General features: G+C 35.5%; 1 protein-coding gene across 2 annotated transcripts; it reads left to right on the top strand.

The window, feature by feature from the left end:
- Positions 1 to 4,797: 4,797 nt before the first annotated feature.
- Positions 4,798 to 7,708, top strand: LOC145043810 (E3 ubiquitin-protein ligase WAVH1-like). Of its 2 annotated transcripts, none has more exons than XM_078992566.1 (2): positions 4,798 to 5,515; positions 5,615 to 7,708. In XM_078992566.1, the coding sequence occupies exons 1-2, from the start codon at positions 5,090 to 5,092 to the stop codon at positions 7,364 to 7,366; spliced, it is 2,178 nt and encodes a 725-aa protein (XP_078848692.1). In that variant the 5' UTR covers positions 4,798 to 5,089; the 3' UTR covers positions 7,367 to 7,708. The 2 variants fall into 2 exon arrangements, with proteins under 2 accessions (XP_078848692.1, XP_078848693.1); XM_078992567.1 differs by having other exon boundaries at positions 4,799 to 5,515; positions 5,618 to 7,708.
- The last annotated feature ends 15,900 nt before the right edge of the window (positions 7,709 to 23,608 follow it).

Raw genomic sequence — 23,608 nt, forward strand, 5'->3', positions numbered from 1 at the left:
TGAGGTATAGTCTTGTCAGGAATCCACACAAACTTTTGAATATTTTTTTTAGGTCATCGAGGAATGTTCCTTGAGAGAAAACCTCATATTTCTAGAAGTCAGTAGGAGTCACATTGATCTTGAGAATTACAAGAGTCAACCGATAATGATCCTTTTAGTTATCACTGGAACGTGACATGCGATTGAAAACCTATTTTATTTTAATTGATACATTCTTATTTCTATGCACTTCGACTTAAGTTATCAATGCCTTTGATTTCTATGTTTTTCATTTAAATGCAAAAGCAAAGTATGTTGGTCAGTGAAGGTACACTGATCGATATGGATGAGTAGATAACAGCACGGAAGCACTGGTAGGCATTTGAGTTGTCAAAAAGCAAGAAATTTAGAATAGAAAAGTTCAGTCCATGAAGGAAAACTAAGTCTGGATCTAGTTTGTCCTAAACAGCTAGTGGGAGCATAATTATTTTGCTGGAATTGCATGAGGAAAATATTATTCATAGGAAACAATGTGTCTGTGGAATATTTCGCTATGATAGACCTAGGGGAGATGGTACTCGTACTTCTTTTCGAATCTAAAAGTTTAGATCATGTAGTTTAATAGAACTTAGTCAAAGATATATATATATATATATATATATATATATATATATGAATATCATGTTGAAATGTTTAAACATAAGAGATTCTATATGGAAATATTATGGCAAGAAATTGAGAAGATATTAAATCCTTGTACATATAATAATGAGTCGAGTCCCATATGCTTCAAATATAGGATTTATCACATATGCTATAGTATTCGCTTATTCTAACCTTGATCATTATGAGAAAAGGACTAGATTTTTATGTGACTAAAGTTATTAAACGAGTGTCAAGAATATTCTAAAGTTTTACCAAAGATTGGTTGCTTGTGGATAGTTGGAAGTATGAGATTATTTGGGAAAGACCATAGTGACATGTTTTGGATTGAGATGATTCATTTTCAGAATTGATGTTTATATGGGAATATAGAAATGTTTCCATAACGGGAGATAGTCATAAAGGCTCTATCTCTGTAATATCAAAGGCTCAGTCTCTGTGACTTCAGAACCTCGACATCATAGAGAGTCAATGTGTGTAAAGATGAAATTCAACTACATCTTATCTAATTATATGAATTAGGAATTGTGAAATGAGCATTGTTGGAGTAATGTACAGTTGATATGTTCATAAAGGAAGGACCATGCATAGTATACATGTTTAGAACATGGCATAACTGATGTTTTTGATTCAAGTGGTTAGTTGATTACACGAAACAATCTATAATGAATAAATTCATAATTGTTATGGTGATTAAATAATAGGGATTTATTTATATTAAATGGGTATGATAATATACTAAATTAGTTTATTATTGTGTTTCACTTTGCATGTTTACTTCCTTGAGTTATTTAAATATTATTCAAAATTCCATAGTCGGTCATACTTTTTGGAGCGGGTAATGAATTAAGATTGTCATGGAGTGTTAGTAGATTCTCTATAGTGATTGGACATAGCATTGTGATTGCTGTTATATTCATGTGTACTTGAAATAGGAATTTAAGTATTGGATAAGCCCATGTTTGGAGATTACTTCATGGATTCAATCATAAGTAATTCTAAGATGATAACATCTACTATTCTTCAAACGGAGATACATAAGTTGTGATTTGCAAGTTAGTTATGCATTGGTATTACGTAAATGTATTAGTAACTTAATGTTATAAAACATAGTTTCGGGTGTGATTTTTGAACATAAATAGAGTGGAAATGTTCCAAGCAGAAGGGAGTGGTGGACTCAAACATGTAAATTAGAGTATATTGCAACTAGTGGAGCGACAAATGAAGTTAGATGGTTAAAGAACTTCATCGACGATGTTGGAGTTGTACCAAGCATCAAAGAGCCTTTGAAGAGCTTTTGTGATAACTAAGGTGTGGTCACTTTGACTAAAGAACCCAAGGACCATGGTAATTCGAGACACATACTTAGGAGATACCATTACATTCAACATAGAGTAGAAAATGAAGATCTTGTCAACAATAGAGTATCATCTGGTCAGAATCATATTGATCCTTTCATGAAGCGATTATTAAGAGAGAAACATAATAATCATACAAGGATCATTGACATAAGATTAGATAGTGATCTGATGTAATAATTTATTTGACTAGTTTTAATTGTTTTGAAACAATATAACAATATGAATTGTAACTGTTTTGATGTTTATTTCATGGAGACTTAATAAAGAGCTTACTTTGCTATCAAAGTTATGTTAATTCAATACTATGTTTCACTTTTTCATGTTTTGAACCCACTTCTAGAATATTTAATTATATTCAAACCTCCACAGTCGGTCACACTTTGGGGAGTGAGTGAATGATTTAAAATTGTCATGAGTATCAGTTGATTGGCCATGGAGAATGGATATTGCAATAGAGATTGTGCTAAAACTCATGAGTGCTTGAAAATAAAGATTTTATGTATTATAACAACCTACACTTAAAGATTACTTGTTGAATCTAGTCACAAGTAATTCTAAGATGAAAATATATTTTATGTACTATAACAAGCTACACTTAGAGATTACTTATTGGTATGCTCCAACGTTATCTGTAACTAGTAGGCATAAAGGGTATGTTCATGTATGATTAGACATGTAGAAAAAAAAAACTATTTAGTCAAAGTTTATTTGTTCCATCTCATAACTGGGAAACGATATCTCTAGGCACCTTGATGATTTGTTGCTGATATATGAAGTGCTTGGTTGAACCCTGACTAAATTGATGTATTCGATTTGGAAGTCAGATGTGATTGTCAGAAATCGTTAATCGAGAAACAAGATGTTGAACAATGACATTGACCCTTATCTATGGTTCTTGTTCATAGAGATATCTAGAACAAATAGATAATTGATCACATGTCTAAGGACTAAATTTTGATTATGATCAGAGTTTGGCAGTTCCATTGGATGAATACTCTTTGTTGATTGGTAGTGAAATATTAAGATAGTGAAAAGTTAACGACTTGTCTAAGTAAGAAACTGTCGGAAATAGTGTCCAAGGTCATTAGTTGTTTTGGTGATATTTCTAATAATAGGAGTTTTCTTTTGGTTGACCTCATAACCCAAATAGCATCAAGGAAATAGAGAAAAATAAATTGATAATTAATTAATTGTAAATTAATTTGGAATTAATTAAAGAGCTTGAATATTAATTAATTCCTAAAGATTAATTAGAATATTTCAAAAACTCTTGGAGACAACTTATGGACGGTTTTTGATAGGGATACGACATGTTTAAATCAGAAAAGGATCAACTTAAAGAGTTTGAATCTATTAAGGATTTAACTACAACCTATAAATAGTTTTTTTCTCGGTTTTCATCCAAACTCTCTCTCTCTCTCTCTCTCTCTCTCTCTCTCTCTCTCTCTCTCTCTCTCCTAGTATATGAAATTCATAACCCCTTTCATAGGTTAGTGAATTTTAAATAAACCCTAAACTAGGGTTCTTCCTTCATGTTTTTGATGTTTCTGGGTCTGATAACATTAGAGATATTCAACTTTGGATCCTTCATCCAATGCAATCACTCAATCACAGAGGATCACAATCAAAGAACCAAGAGGTTAGTATTCTTATTTTTGTAAAAAAAAATATTTAAGTTCTTTGTTATAACTAGTAAAACCTTAGAATCCATGTAAACATAAGTTTATGTTTTGTTTTAGATGCATTGATCATGTGCATTGATGCTAATAAAACCCAACATTTTGAATGTTGTTTGATCCTTGTTGATCCCTCCCACTGTGCACATATGGTACAGCATTTTTCCTTGTGTTGGTATAATTTTTTTAAAAGTTTCTCATATTTCATTCTTACTTATAAAGATTGTCACTGATGTGTTAAATCTACATTTATTTTTTTTATTTTTTTGGAAGCCTTTGTGTGATCGATTGTAATATAACGGAAGAGCGGCTAGGTTGGTTTAAGAATGGAAAGAGAAGAAGGGGTTGCTTTAGATGGACATTCTTTTATGAAATCATAGACACATATACAAGTAGATGAAAAGGAGAATAATCTTCCAAAAAAAATGACTGTAATTTTTTAATAATAAAGCATTTTTTTTTTTTTTTGTTTTTTTAAATGGCTATAATTTAGTAGGATCGTCATGTTTTGTCGTGATTCTTTCAAGATTTAAAAGTTAAAAAAAAAAAAAAAAAAAAAAAAAAAAAAAAAAAATGACAGTATTCTTTAAAGAATAAAGTATAGTTTTTTTTTTATTTTTTTTTTAATGGTTACAATTTATTAGATTTTTCATTGTCTTGCTATTCTTTCATGAATTTTTAATTCTTTTTTAAAACCAAACTCCTCCAGGATTAAGTTTTTATTATTTTTTACTTTTTATTTTATAAATTTAAATAAATTCCATAAAACCTAGTTTTAATCTTCTAATAAAATATCTACCTACCATTTTATAATTGTATTCTAAAAATCCGTTTAATAATATTCAAGATAATATCAATTTATATCACATTGATTTCTTAATCCTATATAAGTGAGTTATGCCTTAAAATATCATTTTAAATTTATTGTTTCAATTTTAAAAATTACTTCAAAATACTACTAGTAAAACTGATTATAATAACCAAAAGAAACAATATGTTTTTATCTATATTTGTGAAAGTAATTAGTGTTATGAATAGTTACCACATCAAAAACAGAATTCAGCATTTATTTTCTATTACTGGCAACCGATTTTTGCTATAAATAAATATATACATTGACCTCGTAATAGAAACTCTGCCCAAGAAACTTAAGATGCAGAGACTCTCCCCTTCCTATTTATTACTCATCCTTCTTTTCAATATTCTGGCTTCCATTTCCATTTCCATCTTCCACTCACCACTCAAACTCTAAATTCAACACACACACACACATACACATTCACCAATTATCCTTTCTATAATCTGTAATTTGTTTACTTTTCATCTTATTTCAATCGAATCCGGTTTACACTTGGTATTATTCATCAGATTCAATCAATTTTCGGAAAAAGGAATCGTGTAGAGTGTGAAATGGTGTTTGGTTGGCGAAGAGCTTTCTGTACATCGGTTCCACGGGAAGTGGATTCCTCCTCCGCCGTTAGAGCAACCGGAGATGATCCGGATCATGAGAGGAATGGTGGCGGTGGAGGTGGCGGTGGCGGTGGCGGTGGAGGTGGTGGTACTCCTAAATTTGGTGGAAGATTTGGATTTTTTAGCTCTTCTTCCTCTAATCTGTCTACGCCTCGGATTCAATCGCAGACGGATTTAACTCCAAGACTTCGTTGTCGAACAAGTAGCGGAAACCTGCCGGAGAAATCAGCGTCTGTTCCTGTAAGTCCAAAGCTTCACTGTAAAACAACTGGAAGTAATGGAGTGTTTCAATGGTCATCGACTCCGTCGTCGCCTCGCTCTCCTTCAACTTTCTCTCTCCTCAAATCAAACTTACGCCTCACCACAGTAAGATTTGATTCTTTGATTCTATTCGTTTTGAATTTCCGTTTCATGATTATCGTATAGTATAGAAGAAATCTAAATTGGTTATACATTTTGAATTAGCAGAATAGATGTGGATTATGCTTGCAGAGCGTGAAGCGAGGGCGCGGCGTAGCGATTTACACGGCGGAGTGTTCTCATGGTTTTCACTTTCCGTGCATCGCCGGTCATGTGAAGCAAAAAGGGAGCTTAGCTTGCCCTATTTGTGGCACCATGTGGAAAGAGATGCCTGTGTTGTCTGTAAACGATGAGAATCAGAAGCATCATTTTGGTGAAGAAGAAGAAACGCTTAGGGAAAAGCTAGCCACGACACTAATGATCGATGTTGTTGAGAAGAAGAACAGCAAATTGAGGAAACAGCATTCGTTTAAACCAGATTTGAAAATTTATGATGATGATGAGCCATTACCTTCGCTGACGCCTAAAGCTCGGTTCAATCCGATTCCGGAGACTGATGAAAACTGCGACGAAGACTCCATTGAAGAGTTTCAAGGATTTCATAGTAACAGTAGTAACAGTCCCGTCGGTGTTCATGCAAAAGATGTGGACGTACGATTGCTGCCGGAGACAGCTGTCATCTCAGCTGGTCGGAATCACGAAACGTACGCGATTGTTCTAAAAGTAAAAGCTCCGTCGATGCCGCCGGCGAAATCACAAGGCAGAGCTCCGATTGATGTAGTAACCGTCGTTGATGTGAGTAGAAAAATGTCAACCGAGAAGATACAAATGATGAAACGAACAATGAGATTAATCATTTCATCACTTTCATCCTCCGATCGTCTATCAATTGTCGCCTTCTCTTCATATTCAAAAAGATTACTCCCTTTGAAGAGGATGACAGCCACCGGCCAACGAACGGCGCGTCGTATAGTCGACGCCATGGCAGTTCTCGAAGGCTCATCAAACGGAACCGACGCCGTAAGAAAGGCCGCAAAAGTGCTAGAAGACCGTCGGGAAAAAAACGCCGCCGGCAGCATCATCCTCATCTCCGACATCCCCGACCAATCATCACACGTGTCTTCCACGCGCTACTCCCACTCTCAAACTCACCTTGACGTCGCCCTACACACAGTCAAACTCGCCATTAACGACGATCATTCCTTCGCGAAATCGATCGGAAACTTACTCAACGTGGTGGTTCAAGATCTTCAATTGGACTTCCGGTTTATCTCCGGCTCTTCTCCGGCGGAAATCACAGCGGTGTACTCGTATACACCCAAACCCGTCGCTCTCGGGTCGGGTAGGATCCGAATAGGAGAATTGTTTGCAAATGAAGAAAGAGAATTGTTGATTGAAATGAAAGTCCCTACGTCGGCGATGAGGGTCCACCAAGTACTATCAGTGAGCTGCACCTACAGGGAATCCTTAACCCATGAAATTATTTACTCTAAAGAGAATACACTCGTTGTACCTTTACCTAATCCAACAACCCTCAGATCATCAGCGATCACCATCCAACGGCTGAGAAGCCTCTTCGTCACAACTCGAGCTGTAGCCGAATCACGCCGGCTCACGGCTCGTAACGACATCATCGGCGCATACCACATCCTCATCTCGGCTCGCGCGTTAATCCAACAAACGACTTCGGCTTCGTCTCCCAATAACGAGTTTCTAACCAGCTTGGAAGCCGAGCTGAACGATTTACAACGGCGGCGCGTGGTTCAAGCCGAGAGAGCGACGATAGATACTGCGGTGGAGCCGTTAACGCCGACGTCGGCTTGGAGAGTGGCTGAGAAGCTCGCGAAAGTCGCGATTATGAGAAAGTCGTTAAACAGAGTCAGCGACTTACACGGGTTTGAAGACGCCAGATTCTAATAAAAAATTTACAGTTTAAGTCCTTGTTGTTTTTATTATTACACTTTACACCCTTGAAGAGTATAAAACGTTAAAAATGTGGTGGGACCTATGGAGTATAATAGAGACAAAAGGGTACCCGATGTTTTGACCCTTTTATTCAGTAGAGATAATTGAGATTGATTGAAAAGGGAGGGGGCTCTATGTCTTTTTGTCTTTTTGTTTATATTAAATTTTAGAATCCGAAAAAAGGTTTTAAAAAAACTGTGACTATGATTGAGGAGTAGAAGGGGAGGGGGTATCTTTTGTTGTTTTTTTTTGTGATATATAATATTTAAAGTTTGTTGTGTTTTGGGTATAAAATTGTCTTTCGATTGTCATTTTTTGGGTATATGATGATTACATCGAATATATATACATGAATCTAACTGCAAAATGGACACTCGGCTTCTTCTTTTTTCCTAAATTCCAAAATTGAAGTCCAAAAGATTTTTGCATTTATCATAACACAACATAATATATGAGAAACTATTGTTGGATTATTTTTGAGATAAATGATGCATGCATGTATTAGGCATATCATATCGGATGACTGGTAGCAAACTGCATTAATTATATATCATTTGATTAGATTGAATATATATATATATATATATATATATATATATATATATATATATATATATATATATATATATATATATATATATATATATATATATATATATATATATAGGGTTAGGTTATATTGTTTCCAATAAGTATTGTGTGTCAGAATGCACAGATCTGAACCATCGGATGAATAGAATCAACAATCATGATCTGAGGGTCTATGATATTACAATAGGGTAGCATGTATCATATAATCACAAGATTTTTATCAAAAGAGTATTTTGGACAATTAACTACATTTATAAAAGGAAATTTTCGGATTTTTTAGGAATAATTAATTCTCATAATTTAAAAAAATCTAAATTTTTTAATTAATTCAATTTCAATTTTTACCGAGTTTATTCTATCAGAATATTTTTTGTTAGAATGATACTCTTTCAGAATTTTATTCTAACAGAATATTACTGAAGAAAAACAAATTTCATGAATAAGATGTTCAAATAACAAACATTCTAATATATTCTTATACATCCGAACTTAAATACAAATTCATAAATATTCTTACAGACTAAAAATCTTATATATTTTAATATAGTTATAAAAATTCTAAAAGAATATAAGCAAAAATGAATAACATTTTTTTAAAAAAAATAACAACATTCCGCTAGAATACTATCGTGTGCCATATTTTCTTCTTGAATTCTTGAATTCTGAAAGAATATTGCTGTTTTTGGATGTTGAATCTTGAAATTCTGAAAAAATATTGTTGTTTTTCTTCTTGAATTCTTAAATTCTGAAAGAATATTGCTGTTTATAGATGTTGAATCCTGAAATTCTGAAAGAATATTGTTGTTTTTCTTCATTCTTTGAGAACGAAGTATCACATATCTTTTTTTCATAAGTTACATCATCATTCCTGCATCATCGTAACATACATTAAATTACAACAGAATATCTGAATCATGAATATTTGAAAGAAACACATGTTCCTGCTTACATCACCACAAAAAATACACACCAACTTTTAGTTTTTGTTTTCTTCTTATTATCTACAAAACTCATAAGCTTTTAGTTTTTTTTATATAACTTTACTTAATTCAAATGGTTTATAAAAACAAAACAACTAAAGCCAGTATAGTTCAAAGATTACAAAAAAAAATTAGTTGAAATATCTGATACAAGCATTTTAACAAAACATTTGGCGGGCAAAATCAGATGAAAAGAATGACTTGAGATTAAGGAATTGTCAAATAACACCAACCCTATGTTTTTATAAATCTTAATTTCCTAATTATTAACTACCAGTTAGGATAGTTCATAAATTGCCACAATAGATTAAATATCAATTTGAAGAATAAAATTAAACTCTATAAACAAAGAGGTAAAACAACAATTAACAAATTTCATGTACGACAACAATAAGTAAATTCCAACTATTAACAATATTTAAGATTTTCATTATCTTTGACATTCTATGGTATTTATATGTTATCTAATTTTAATATGAATGAAAATAAATAATTAAATAAATAAAAAACTAGAAGAACTCAATGGAGTATTATAATTTTAGAAAACTAGCAATGAGCATGTATCATATGTATGAAAACCTACGAGCCTACAAAGAATCAAATAATTTTAAAATAGTAGAAAAACTCAAAGGAAATATTACAGTTTGATTACATTGGCTGAGTCTTCTTTGGTGGCTGTGAACATGGAATTGTAATAGGTTCATCAATGGTGTTGTATTTATGTATGTGGTATAGCAGTTATCAGTGAAACAAGATATTGTAGCCATGTAATTAAAAATCGATCGAAAGCCTTTTGCCGCCAACGTTCATCGTGATTGCATCAACAAATCAAATAATTTTGTAGAAGAGGGGGATGTGAATCTTTAGAATCTTGATGATTGATTGTAGAAGAAGAAGCAGAGGGATTTTATTTTAATTATCATTCTAAAGTTACATAATTAGCTTTATTCAATTTTTTAATTATTTAATTATTCCTCAATTCCTATTGGTGCATTCAGTCACACAATAGTTGTCAAAAACATTTGAACCTAGCTCTCTCTATATATATATATATATATATATATATATATATATATATATATATATATATATATATATATATAATCTTTTCTTTCGAAATGAAGTAAAAAAAACTAAATATGATTTTCGATTTAAAGTTTGTGTTTTGAAAGTATGATTAGTTATTTTGACTATTTTAAAAATTACTTATTTGATTTTTTTTTTTATTCCGGCCGTATTGATTATGTATATAACATAACCATTGTTTGTAAAATAAAACCATATAATTTATATTTTTATGTTAGTTTTTAACTATTATTAATTGTTACTTAACTAAAAAAACATTTATGTGAAAAAAACTGTTAATAGAAATATTTTTTGAATATCTTATTTTTGAAGTTTTATATATTGATTGAAGTTTTATATGTAAAATATTTAAACGTTTTATATTTTTTTTTTTTAGGATTTAATATGATATTTATGTTAACAAATTAAATATTGTTTGTGATTTTAGGATCACCATGGCATTTTAAGTAACTGGAACTAACATGCGAACTAAGAGTTTCATAATTTGTATTCTAATATATGTATGGGGGCAACGCCCTTGGGTCCGGGATTTCCAAAGGGGCCAACGCCCCTTTTGTGGGGTCTAAGGGCAGCGCCCCTAGCGGGGTCCAAGGGGCAGAGCTTCTGGCTGGAAACATACTTTCACATAATCCTGGTTGGTCCAAGGGGCAGCGCCCCAAAACCTCACCGAATTTTACATATGGGAACATAATGGAAAATTCAATTTATTTAGGGTAATTATGGTAAAACAAACGAAACTCGTTAGTTTTGGTAATCCTAAATTCTCATTAAATCCGGATTAACGTTACTTGCTTCCAAAGCAACTAATGAAGGTCCAACCCTAATAAAACCGTAATCTTGTTTAGTATATAAACAGTTCTTCCTCTTCAGAAGAGGGTTACGATTTTAAGCTCTCGTTTTTCATCATACTTTCATAGAATCCTCTAGCATATTGGCTTACGATTTCTGTGTCTAGAATCTTAAGTGTCCACTTGGATTATCCTAGACTTAATTTCTGTAACTCAGGCATATAGTAAAAATATCAGTTCGAAAAATGATATCACGATCCAAGTTGGTATCCACATCTCCACCACAAACCGTAAAATTCCCTACAAATATATTATTTTGATCATTTAAAATATGTGTCTTTGATATGATAATATATTATATTTATGTTGAAAGTTGAATCAAATAATGTAACTAAAATATATATTTTATAGTATATATGTATATATAGATATCTAGATTGAAGAATAAGCAATTAGCTAATTGTATGCTAACAACCGTAGTAATACAGAGGACATATGACTATTAAAATTAAGAATTGAAAGAACAACTTTTTTTTTATTATGTGTGTTACAAGTTTATGTACAAGATGATATGTTGCAGAAGAAAGCTGTTCTATATAAAGAAATAAACGAATAACACGTTTTTCTTAAAATTCTCTTTAGTCTAATCAGTCTACATTTAAGAACCAAACATATAAACGCATAATAAATGCTAATATTGGATGTTTAAGGGAAAAAATAGTACGAAATGAATCGAATAAATTAGTTAGTTAAAACTTAAAAGCAAATTCGGCATGCAATAAAAATAAAAAGCACACTTGTTCGTGTACGTATTTGATATGATGCTTTCGCAACCATGGCAACAAATGTTTTCAATACGACTGTAACTCTTCAACGAATCTTTGACTTATATTTAACAGATAAAATATAAACCCAAATTAGAAAATTGCGTCACGTTATCATGATCTTCTTTGATTCGAGGAAACTATTTGTTTTATAATATGTAATTACACATTTATTTCGATTGCCTCTAGAAATGTCAAATAATAATTTATCTTATCAGTATTTCACAATCTGGCATATTCTAGTTGCTTTATGAATGGATTATACGAAAATTATAAGTAATTAACTACTAATATTTCATTTTATATGTAGATTTGGAACGTGTTCGGTAAGGCTAGTTCTTTTGGTAGACGGTAGCTAGAAGTTGGAAATTTGAGCTGTAGTTTTAGCTTTTATTTGTATATGAGTGTTCGACAAAATAGCAAGAAGCATGACTATTAGAATCTTGATCTTGATTTTAAGATCTTAAGATTTTAAAATCTTACAAGCAAAAACGATCTTAATCACACTAACATCTATCCGAAGTAAGATCTATATTAAGATCTTGGATCCCGACTAGGATCTTAAGATCTTAATAAATTTTGATCACACCTTCTCAATCTTTAATGAGAAATTAAATATTTTCCTATCTTTTATTCCTACCAATCCTGCTACTCATTTAAATTATGACATGTGTTATACTAGTATCTTAAAATACCATTAAATTTCATTAAATGAGTATTATGATATGTGTTATATTAGTATCTTAAAATATCATTAAATTTCATTAAATGAGTATTAAATGTTACACATATCACCATTTAATTAAATAGGAAGATATATAGGAACAAAATATAAGAGGATATTTAATTTCTCAATCTTTAATATACTGTTAATCATCAAGTATTTATCATCAACTTAAAATCGAATAGGTACAAGAAGTCCTTTAGAACATTAAAATTGAATTCATTCATCTTGAAAGACCAAACATCATGACACTGTTATTGCTTTTATAATCTTATTATTTAGTTGTAGATAAGCACATGATCTTATTTCATTTTATGTTTAAGATATTTTCTTTTATATATATATATATATATATATATATATATATATATATATATATATATATATATATATATATATATATATATATATATATATATATATATATATGAACTTAAAGTTAATTCCACTATTAATGTGTTAATCAACATAAAATTATAATGAATACTACACAAACAAAATATTGCAATAAAAATCAAGAAACTAGTTCATTTGGTAGAATCTTTCAATTCTGATTTCATGATCTTGCAAAATATAAAACGGTCTTAGGTAAGATTTCGATCTTGATAACCTTTGTTGGAACCTTTCAAAACATATAAAATTAAATAGAATGACTTATAAAAAAACACGTAATTGATTTAAAAAAAAAAAGGATAATTAAGTTGATTTGTAAAATTATAAAAGAGTTTTTTTGCTAAACATTTCTTAAAAAAGTTTTTGAATACCAAAGTTTTTACTTTAGATTAAAATTAAAGTTAGAATATATATATATATATATATATATATATATATATATATATATATATATATATATATATATATATATATATATATACACACACTAGATGCGTCCGTACGAAACAGCTATACCGAATAGCTTTTTTGGTGAATAGTTTTTTATGGGGAAATAATTAATAAATTTCAATATTAGTTATTAAGCAATAAAAAAATTACCACTTTTAAGTAATTAATTTATTTTTAGATCTTATATTTATATTGTTTGTATATAAATTAATTCATATATATGACGTCAATATTTTTATTTTGCTATAAATTGAATTTATTAACAATCTTCCTTATTTACATCTTCATATTTTTGGCAAGTATTAATTATTTATTTATGCATATCTGATTTGTATAAAAAGCTTTCTAACTTATACTTCTTAAAATTAAAAATATGATGAATATATATATATATATATATATATATATATATATATATATATATATATATATATATATATATATATATATATATATAACATATTCCCTCTTTCCTGAAATTTAAGAGGTATACTTCTTACAACATAATGTACAATCATATCAAGCTTACAATGAAAACGTACCTCTATCTCTACATTGGAAACACTAAACCCTAGCCTCCTCGACACAACATTTGACGCAGTCAAACCTATAGCACCCGTAGATTCGGGCTAGTCAATTTAGAGACGATAAGCGTCAAAAATGACATTTTTTATAGATGATTATTTAGAGTAAATAATATTAACTAAGTTTTAGTATATGTCAAAAGGTTTCCGTACATATAAAGAATGTTGAAATCCGAGTTATAACAAAGAAGTTATAACTTGTCAAAGTTCCACAACAAAACCGGCACGACACCAGGAATCATAAAAAGTGATTCTATGATAGAATACTTTTTAGCCTTAGGGTTCTAAATGAAGTTGTAAAGTACATCTGCACCTTCGTGTGGATTTAAAGAACGTCAAAAACGGAGTTCGTATGCAAAATTATGGCCTTCCAAAGATGTAGTTGTCTAAGAGCATGACACGTGTCACAAACCCTAATTTGATTGGACTCACGACATGAGCATTATTTCTCACGTTGTGAGGAGTCAAATGGACACTAATCGAGGCTAGAAAACACCTGGGAAGGCTACAGGATGATTCATGGAAGCTCACGACGTGACCATGTGAGGCTCACAACGTGAGAGGGCTCCTGGCATCCTATAAAGAGAAACATAATCCCACTTCATTCATCACACCTTACCCATTCTTTCTTCACTATATACACTCTCTAATACCCCCTAACCCCCCCCCCCCCCTCGAGCCTAGGGACCCCCTAGCACGACTATTAATTAGTCTCGGTTAATATTCGACTAAACTCTAGTGGTAATAATAGTAGGTGTTGTCAAAGGAAAATTTATTTTACGAAGCGAAACACTGTCTGAGTTCGGAATCACCACCTTATCAGGTGAGTGAATAGTTACTTTCATCTTACATATAGATATGAAGTATTTTATATAAATTACGTGATATGTGTGCATATTGTCTGAATACTTGTTGTCTATGCTAGATGAATGATTTTATACATGTTTGTCACAACTGGAAATTTTGTGTCATGTAAACTATACACTCAAGCTAAAGTGAATCAAAAACTTAAGAACATGTGTAACACCTATGATTATGACTTCAAAAACTTCAATCAAATACATCATACAAAGTACTACAAATAGTCATCAAACAATTGGAGACCCTAGAAGTCCTTGCTTAAGTCCATTTTGGACTAGGACTCCCTTATTGGATCCAAATGGACCAATAAGCTTCCAATAAGACTATCATGGGCTTAGAACCCTAATTGGGCTCTACTTGGACCCACACTAATTTATTTCAACATTTTGGACCACGTTGGGCCTAGAATGAAATAAATTAATGACTATGAACCATAATTAACCTAATTTGACCCTAACAAGTCATAAAAATCACCTTTAAATTTATTTGGACCAAAAATCACTCAACTTAACCATGAAAATTGGGCTTAAGTATTTAAGGCCCAAACATCCTCTTTTCCCCCATCATTCTCGGCCCAAATCAAGCCCAAGAGGAGAGTTGACTTCACCATTGCCACCTCATTTTTATCCATTGGACATCCATGCATTATTTCTCATTCTTCCATGCACATATCACTTCAAAATCACTTCTCTTCTCTCCTCTCTCTCACTTTCGGCCATACTCAAACACACACACATTCACAAAAATCTCTCAACTCTCTCAAGAAAACTCCTCCCTCCCCACTCAAAAATCTCGAAATTTAGAAGCTTCCAAGAGGAACTTTCAAGCTAATCATCATCTTAGAAGTCACCAAACTCGAGATCTACCAAGGAAAGGTGCTAAGGCCGAAAAATCACTTCATTTCTTCCATCCTTTCTTCAAAAACCGAATCAACACACAAGGTGAGCTTCATACCCCCTTTATTTTCGGTTTTTATAAGTTTTTGTGGGGGAGAATACAAGCAAAGGTGTAGATCCATTATTATGTGTATGTTTTGGTTGATTTCTATGCTTATATGTATGTTTTGTATGATTTTGATGCTAGATCTAGTTATGAATTGCTAAAAACCGAGATATATCTTATAGTAGCATAAAATATACTACTACATACAAAGTATACCAAGAAAAATAGCTAAGTGGCTTAACAATGCATACTTTGGGCTAAAAACTCATTTTTTTTTTTGACATAAATGTTAAAAATACAAAGTTAGAGGGCCCAAAATGAAATATCTCGAAATCTGATGGGTGAGATGAGTCAAAACAGATTCCATAATGTATTTTCTGAAAATATACTCTTTTGGAAGATTAAAAACATAAATTTCAAGCTTAATGGGCTAAAAATGACAATTTCGGCCCAATAGGCCCCATTATGCGAAATTTTCTGTTTTGGAGGGCCAAAACTGTGTTTTTCTGTAAAACAGTTGGTTACTAGTGTTATAAGTACTTTTCAAAGGTTTAAAATGCTTTTCAAATTTAAAAAGGACCAAAGTTGCAAAAATTTTCCAATTTGGGCCAAAAATGTAAAAATTGTGAAAAAGAGGGGTTATAACCGTGAAAACTGCAATTTCAGGGACTTAAACTGTTTTAAATGAAAAATATGCTGAAAAATATTAATTTCAATAATTTTTGGGTGTTAAAATGTCAAGAAAAATGGTTTAAGGACTAAACCGGAAATTATTTTACCTAAAGGGGGTGAAAAAGTAAATTTACAAAATAAAGAGGGGTTGTAAACAGAAAATTTTCAATTGTAATTCAATACACTCGTTGTGAACAAAGACTGACACTACGACTCTCGATGAATTACAATACACAATATCACCAACAATCGTTACCAAACGAATTGATTCGGTCTCGAATCAATAACAAATCCAAAACTACTAACACTATAACGCTCAATACACATATGAAACTCTTGGAACTCTTTACTCTCGTGGAATTACTCAATACGTCGACGTACACTCCTTAGGCCCAAAAGTTGCAAATCATGCTTGTCGAGTCTAGCTAGCCCAATGACATGATCTTTAGGCCCAAAAGACACTTGCTTACATGTAGTTGGGTCTAATGCGACTCGACCGCGTGTAAAAGGACTTTCAATGGCAAACATGCTGCTGGTCCCCAAGGGTCCTTCAGTGCTGCTAGTAAAGTCGGGAACTCACGATTGCGGGTTGGGCTTCGGGCCCTTCGCAATTGCAATGGTCTTGAACGACGCGGGGAAATACCGAGGGATTCGCACCTTCTCTTTTTCCCTCCGATCGTGGGACTACACAAGTCCGGGAGGATTGAGTTGTGTGAATAAGTGCGAGTGACGCCTAAGGGATCATTAGTACGGTTGTTGACTGGACGTTTTCATTAACGGACGTTACAACAATTCACCACCCACTGTATACTCAATGCCTCCGGAGCTCAACAAATACCTCTAACATAACGAAACCACAACACATAAACTAATTAAAGCAAAGCGATAGGAAAACGTCGGGTTTTCCTAGGGTTTTCAACTAGTACACTTACGAACTATATGTCAAATTTCACAACTCTTACGTTTACACCTATAGAATTCAAACAAGCATACTCACGGATCTTCACATATTTTTATGCTATTCTATTTTCAAAAAATATCGGATTTTCTGGTGGTTTTTTTTTAAAACATTACAAACATGGGATTTCAAACATTACTTATGAACTCACCAACATTTCACATGTTGACGTTTTTCAAAATACTTGTATTCTCAGGTAACAGATAAGTGAAGAGAGGACTGTACTCTATGATTGTTTTGCGGTTGTTTAAGTAACAACGAACAATGTATTTTGGAATGTAATATTTTGGAACAATGTAATGGATGTAAACGCTACCAGTTGTATCATTCCAAATGTTGGTGATGTATAATGTTATGTTTCATGTATATTCATTGTGACGGTATTCAATTGAGTCACGACAGCCCCCGGACGTTTCCGCCGTCTGGTTCGGGGGTGTGACAGGTTGGTATCAGAGCTTTGTTTATAGTGAACTAGCATATCTAGCCACACATGGATATGCAACTATAAACCAAAAAGAGGGACTAACATAACTCTGAACAAAACAAGTAAATAAAACACCCTTGCTTGCATTAGGAGTAGGAACATAACGCCGAACCAAACAAAAATAATACTAGTATCTCGGTTAAATTCAGGACTGCTCTTAGTGGTACCAAGGAGTGGATGTAGCCTGATTAACTACACTCTCTCCAAAGTATAACTAACACACGTCTTGATGAGATCAGGATAGCTAGGGAATCTAAAACTATACCCCTACCACCAAAAAGAGAACGCATGTTTAGCTTGTGCAATAGCGGTAGAGTCATAGGAAAGTGATAGCTTATTCGTATACTTTCTACCAGTCTTCATGGAGGGAGAGCATCAGGGCATTCAGTTTCACCAAGCCCTAGGAGCACACGGGATACTCGAAGACGAACCAGAGGGGAATCAGGAGGGAGTCCACGGCGTTGAACCTGACGAATACATGGACACCGACTACGAGTTCGAGGAGACCGACGATGACATGGAGGAGGATCAGGCCCCGGACATAGATCACGTCGCATCTCCTGTTCGCGAAGCACAACAGGATCACCACGTCCCACCAGTGAATCCCGCGAGGGAAAATCGCTCCCCAGAAGCCGAGATTGCCGACTTGCAGCAACAACTGTTCGCCATGGAAACACGTGCCGTGCAAGCAGAGCTTGAGAGGGATGAGGTCATTGCAGACATGACTGAGATGGCTCAGCTATTGGCTTAGCACTTCGGCACATGATTTCACCGTTATAGTAGGACGCAGCTCATCGCGGTTAGGGATAGACTTATCTTAGTAGGTCATTAGGAAATATGCTATGTACTCCAACTCTATGTTTAAGTGACTACACTACTCATAGAGTCGTATGCTGTCGAACTAGTATCACTCATGTATGCTCTTACGAGCAAAATTTTCATGAAATGCGGATAATATTAATAAATTTTTACGTGTTTTGTTACGATATTACAAATTTCTATGTGTTGAGAAATTATGATTGATTGGTCAATGGCAGTAGTGTTTAAGTTCGTACCATGCACCTAGTCTGTAGGATCACGACCTCACAGAAACAACATACCCTCAACATCTTTCCGTATTGTGATAGAAAGATGCCTCCCCGACCTACTCGCGGAAACCCAGGACCAACCCCACCTGAAGTTGACTCAGCCGCTTTCCAGGCAGCTGTATCTGTAGCAGTCACTGCAGCGATTGCGCAAATTCATCAAGGGAACAATGGAAGAGTCAATAGGCAAGGAGCCGAAAGTTTGAACAACGGAATGAATCAAGGACCCCCCAAGACATGTACCTACAAGGACTTCACAAACGCCAAACCACGAACTTTTAATGGCACTGGAGGGGTGATCACTCTGAAGCGATGGATCGAAAAGGTGGAGTCGGTATTCGAGATATGCGATTGCCCTGAGCACATGAAGGTGAAGTTCGCGGCCTGCACTTTTGTGGATCAAGCGCTCACCTGGTGGAACGGACATGTAGAATCCATGGCGCTTCCTGTAGCCAACTCTATGCCGTGGGCAGAGATGAAAGAAATGTTAATGGCTGAGTACTGCCCACGAGGCGAAATACAGAAAATGGAGCAAGAGCTATGGAACCTCACCGTGCAGAATGCGAATGTCGATGCCTACGTATCGAGATTTAGCGAACTATCTCTGATGTGCCCGGGTATGATCACCTCGAAAGGAAAGAAGATTGAGCGATTCATCTGGGGACTCACATCACCAATTCAAGGGAATGTGATAGCTGCAAACCCCGAAACATTTGACAGTGCGAAAAGATTGGCAAAAAGATTGTATGACCATAACAACAAGAAGGGAGAGAAGCCAGTGGAGACTGAGAAGACGAAGGAAAGTGATGGCAAGAGGGGAAAGAACAATAAGAGGAAGGGGCGCCAGGGTCCCGACACCTCCAAGAAGCAGCAGACAGTGGCGGTTAATGCTGTTACCGCACCAGTTCCAGCCGCACCACATGCTCCAACCTCAGCCACTTCAAATGCTTCCAGACCTTATTCCGGTAATCTTCCCAAATGCAACAAGTGTGGTTTCCATCACAATGGAGAATGCAAGGATTTTCAGTGCACCAGTTGCAACCGAAGGGGACACACTGCAAAGTACTGCAAGACTTACCCTCCCCAGAACCAAAATCAGGGAACCAACAACAACAACCATCGCAACAACAACAACACCCATGCCGGCGGCAATAACGCAGGGCCTAGCCACACCTGCTTCGGATGTGGGAGGACTGGACACATCCGCCGAGACTGTCCTAACAACAACAATTTAAGAAATGGAGGAACAGGAAGGATGTTGACCATGGGTCAGGGTGAGGCTATTCAAGACCCCTCTGTTGTTACCGGTACGTTTCCCTTAAACCACACTTATGCATGCATCTTATTTGACACCGGAGCGGAGCGAAGTTTCGTAAGCAATAAGTTTAAGCATTTATTAAAACAACTGCCCCAAAAGCTAAATGAAACCTATACGGTGGAAATGGCCAATGGGAAAACCGAATCCACTGGGGAAATCTACACCGGATGTACCCTAACTCTTAATCAACACGTCTTTCGAATAGATCTAATGCCAGTGTCAATTAGGAGTTTCGATGTGATCATCGGCATGGACTGGTTAAGCCCCCACCATGCCGAAATTATGTGCCATGAGAAGGCCGTTCGTCTTCGTCTCCCAAATCACGAAACCCTAGTAATTTACGGAGACAAATCTAGCATGAACCTTCGCCTCGTTTCGTGCATCAAGGCACGAAAATATCTACGAAGGAACAATCTGGCGTTCCTGGCTCACGTGGTGGATAAAACCAAGGAGGAGATTAACGTTCGAGACATTCCCGTAGCGTGTGAATTCTCGGACGTGTTTCCTGAAGATCTTCCGGGAGTACCCCCAGAGAGACAGGTTGAGTTTCGAATCGACCTCATTCCTGGAGCAACTCCTCTCGCTAAATCACCCTACCGGCTGGCTCCTGCCGAGATGCAGGAATTATCCAGCCAACTCAGCGAAATTTTGGACAAGGGATTTATTCGATCTAGTTACTCGCCATGGGGAGCTCCGGTGCTCTTCGTCAAAAAGAAGGACGAATCTTTTAGAATGTGCATCGATTACAGAGAATTAAATAAACTCACAATCAAGAACCGTTACCCACTCCCACGAATCGATGACCTATTTGACCAGCTCCAAGGAGCTAGTTATTTTTCTAAAATAGATCTACGGTCCGGATACCACCAACTCAAAGTCCGGGAAGAGGATATTCCAAAAACCGCTTTCCGAACTCGCTACGGACATTATGAATTTGTCGTAATGCCCTTTGGTCTAACGAATGCACCTGCCGCATTTATGGACCTAATGAATCGAATTTGCCGACCGTTCCTCGACAACTTTGTCATTGTTTTTATCGATGACATCCTCGTCTATTCTCGAAGCAAGGAAGAGCATGGCCAACATCTTCGACAAGTCTTAGAAACTCTGCGATCAGAAAAACTTTACGCCAAACTCTCTAAGTGTGAGTTCTGGCTGCGAAGTGTGAACTTCCTAGGTCATGTAGTCAGCCAAGATGGAATCCATGTGGATCCCTCTAAGGTCAAAGCTGTAGAAGGATGGGAAATCCCGACAACGCCCACAGAAATTCGTCAATTCTTGGGTTTAGCAGGCTACTATAGGAGATTCATTCAAAACTTCTCTAAGATCGCCAAGCCACTTACCTCGCTTACGCAAAAGGGCGTACCATTCAAATGGACAGACAAACAAGAGATTGCGTTTCGAACCTTGAAACAAGCTCTTTGTAGCTCACCAGTACTATCTCTGCCTGAAGGAATGGAAGATTTTGTAGTCTACTGCGACGCGTCAAATCAGGGCTTAGGTTGCGTTCTCATGCAACGCAGGAGAGTGATAGCCTACGCATCCCGCCAACTAAAGACGCATGAAGTAAACTATACGACCCATGACCTAGAGTTGGGAGCTGTAGTCTTTGCCCTAAAATTTTGGAGGCATTACCTTTACGGTACAAAGTGCACCGTCTTCACGGATCACAAGAGTCTCCAACACATCTTAAACCAAAAGGAGCTGAACATGAGGCAACGAAGATGGGTTGAATTGCTAAACGATTATGAGTGTGAGATTAAGTACCACCCAGGCAAGGCCAACGTGGTAGCTGATGCATTAAGTTGGAAGGAGTACTCTAATCGTTGTACGAAAACTCTCTCGATAACCATTCAATCTCACCTGGCCACTCAAATTGCAGTAGCCCAGTCAGAGGCCATGAAGACGGAAAATAGAGCAAGCGAAGTATTGCGCGGAATGGAAAAGAACCTGGAGGCAAAGGAGAATGGAGTATACTATTTCATGAACCGTATTTGGGTCCCTAAATTTGGAGGGTTTAGAGATGTTGTCATGAAGGAAGCCCACAAGACGCGATACTCCATTTATCCCGGTTCCGATAAGATGTATTTGGATATTAAACAACACTATTGGTGGCCTAACATGAAGGCGGAAATCGCGACCTACGTCAGTAAGTGCCTTACGTGCGCCAAAATGAAGGTGTAATACCAAAAACCCTCAGGATTGTTACAGCAACCGGCAATCCCTGAGTGGAAATGGGAGGGGATTTCTATGGACTTCGTGACCAAGCTACCCAAAACGTCGGATGGATTAGACACCATATGGGTAATAATCGACCGACTGACGAAATCTGCCCATTTCCTGCCAATTAAAGAATCGTACAAGATGGAGAGATTGACGCGTTTATACATTCGAGAGATCGTGAGACTCCACGGAATACCAACATCTATCATCTCGGATAGGGACAGTAGGTTCACGTCCCGATTTTGGCAATCACTTCATAAGGCGATGGGAACAAACCTCGATATGAGCACCGCTTATCATCCACAAACTTTGGAAAGCGAGCGAACCATCCAAACGCTCGAAGATATGCTCCGCGCATGCGTGACAGACTTTGGAAAGTCTTGGGATACCCACCTACCCTTAATCGAGTTCTCATACAACAATAGTTACCATTCGAGCATCAAGGTGGCTCCTTTCGAAGCACTGTACGGGAGTAAATGTAGATCACCGTTATGTTGGGCTGAAGTAGGTGACACCCAGCTAGCAAAAACACATATGTCGGACAAAGCACTAACGGGACCTGAGATCATCCGTGAAACCACGGAAAAGATCGTTCAAATCAGAGCTCGATTGCAACCATCGCGTGACCGATAAAAGAGCTACGCTGACAAATGGCGAAAGCCCTTAGAATTTCAGGTCGGTGATCGAGTACTGTTAAAAGTCTCGCCCTAGAAAGGAGTCATTCGTTTTGGGAAGCGGGGAAAACTAAATCCACGATATATTGGACCCTTCGAAATCGTCGCCCAAATTGGTCCAGTAGCATACAGACTACAACTACCTGCAGAGCTAAACGGTGTACACCACGTGTTTCATGTCTCTAACCTAAAGAAGTGCCTATCAGACGAAACCCTTGTCATTCCTCTTGATGAAATCGAAATCAATGAGAATCTCCTGTTCATCGAAGAACGAATCAAAATCATGGACAAGGAGGTGAAGCGTACTAAACAGAGTCGCATCCCGATCGTGAAGGTACGGTGGAACGCAAAGCGTGGGCCAGAATTCACTTGGGAACGCGAAGATCAAATGAAGCAAAAGTACCCTCACCTATTCTAGCATTCTCAAATCTAGCTTTCAAACAGAATTTCGGGACGAAATTCCCTCTAACGGGGGGATGATGTCACAACTAGAAATTTTGTGTCATGTAAACTATACACTCAAGCTAAAGTGAATCAAAAGCTTAAGAACATGTGTA

This window comes from Lactuca saligna, chromosome 4 (genome assembly GCF_052625555.1).
Source record: "Lactuca saligna cultivar CGN05327 chromosome 4, ASM5262555v1, whole genome shotgun sequence".
Taxonomy (NCBI): Eukaryota; Viridiplantae; Streptophyta; class Magnoliopsida; order Asterales; family Asteraceae; genus Lactuca; species Lactuca saligna.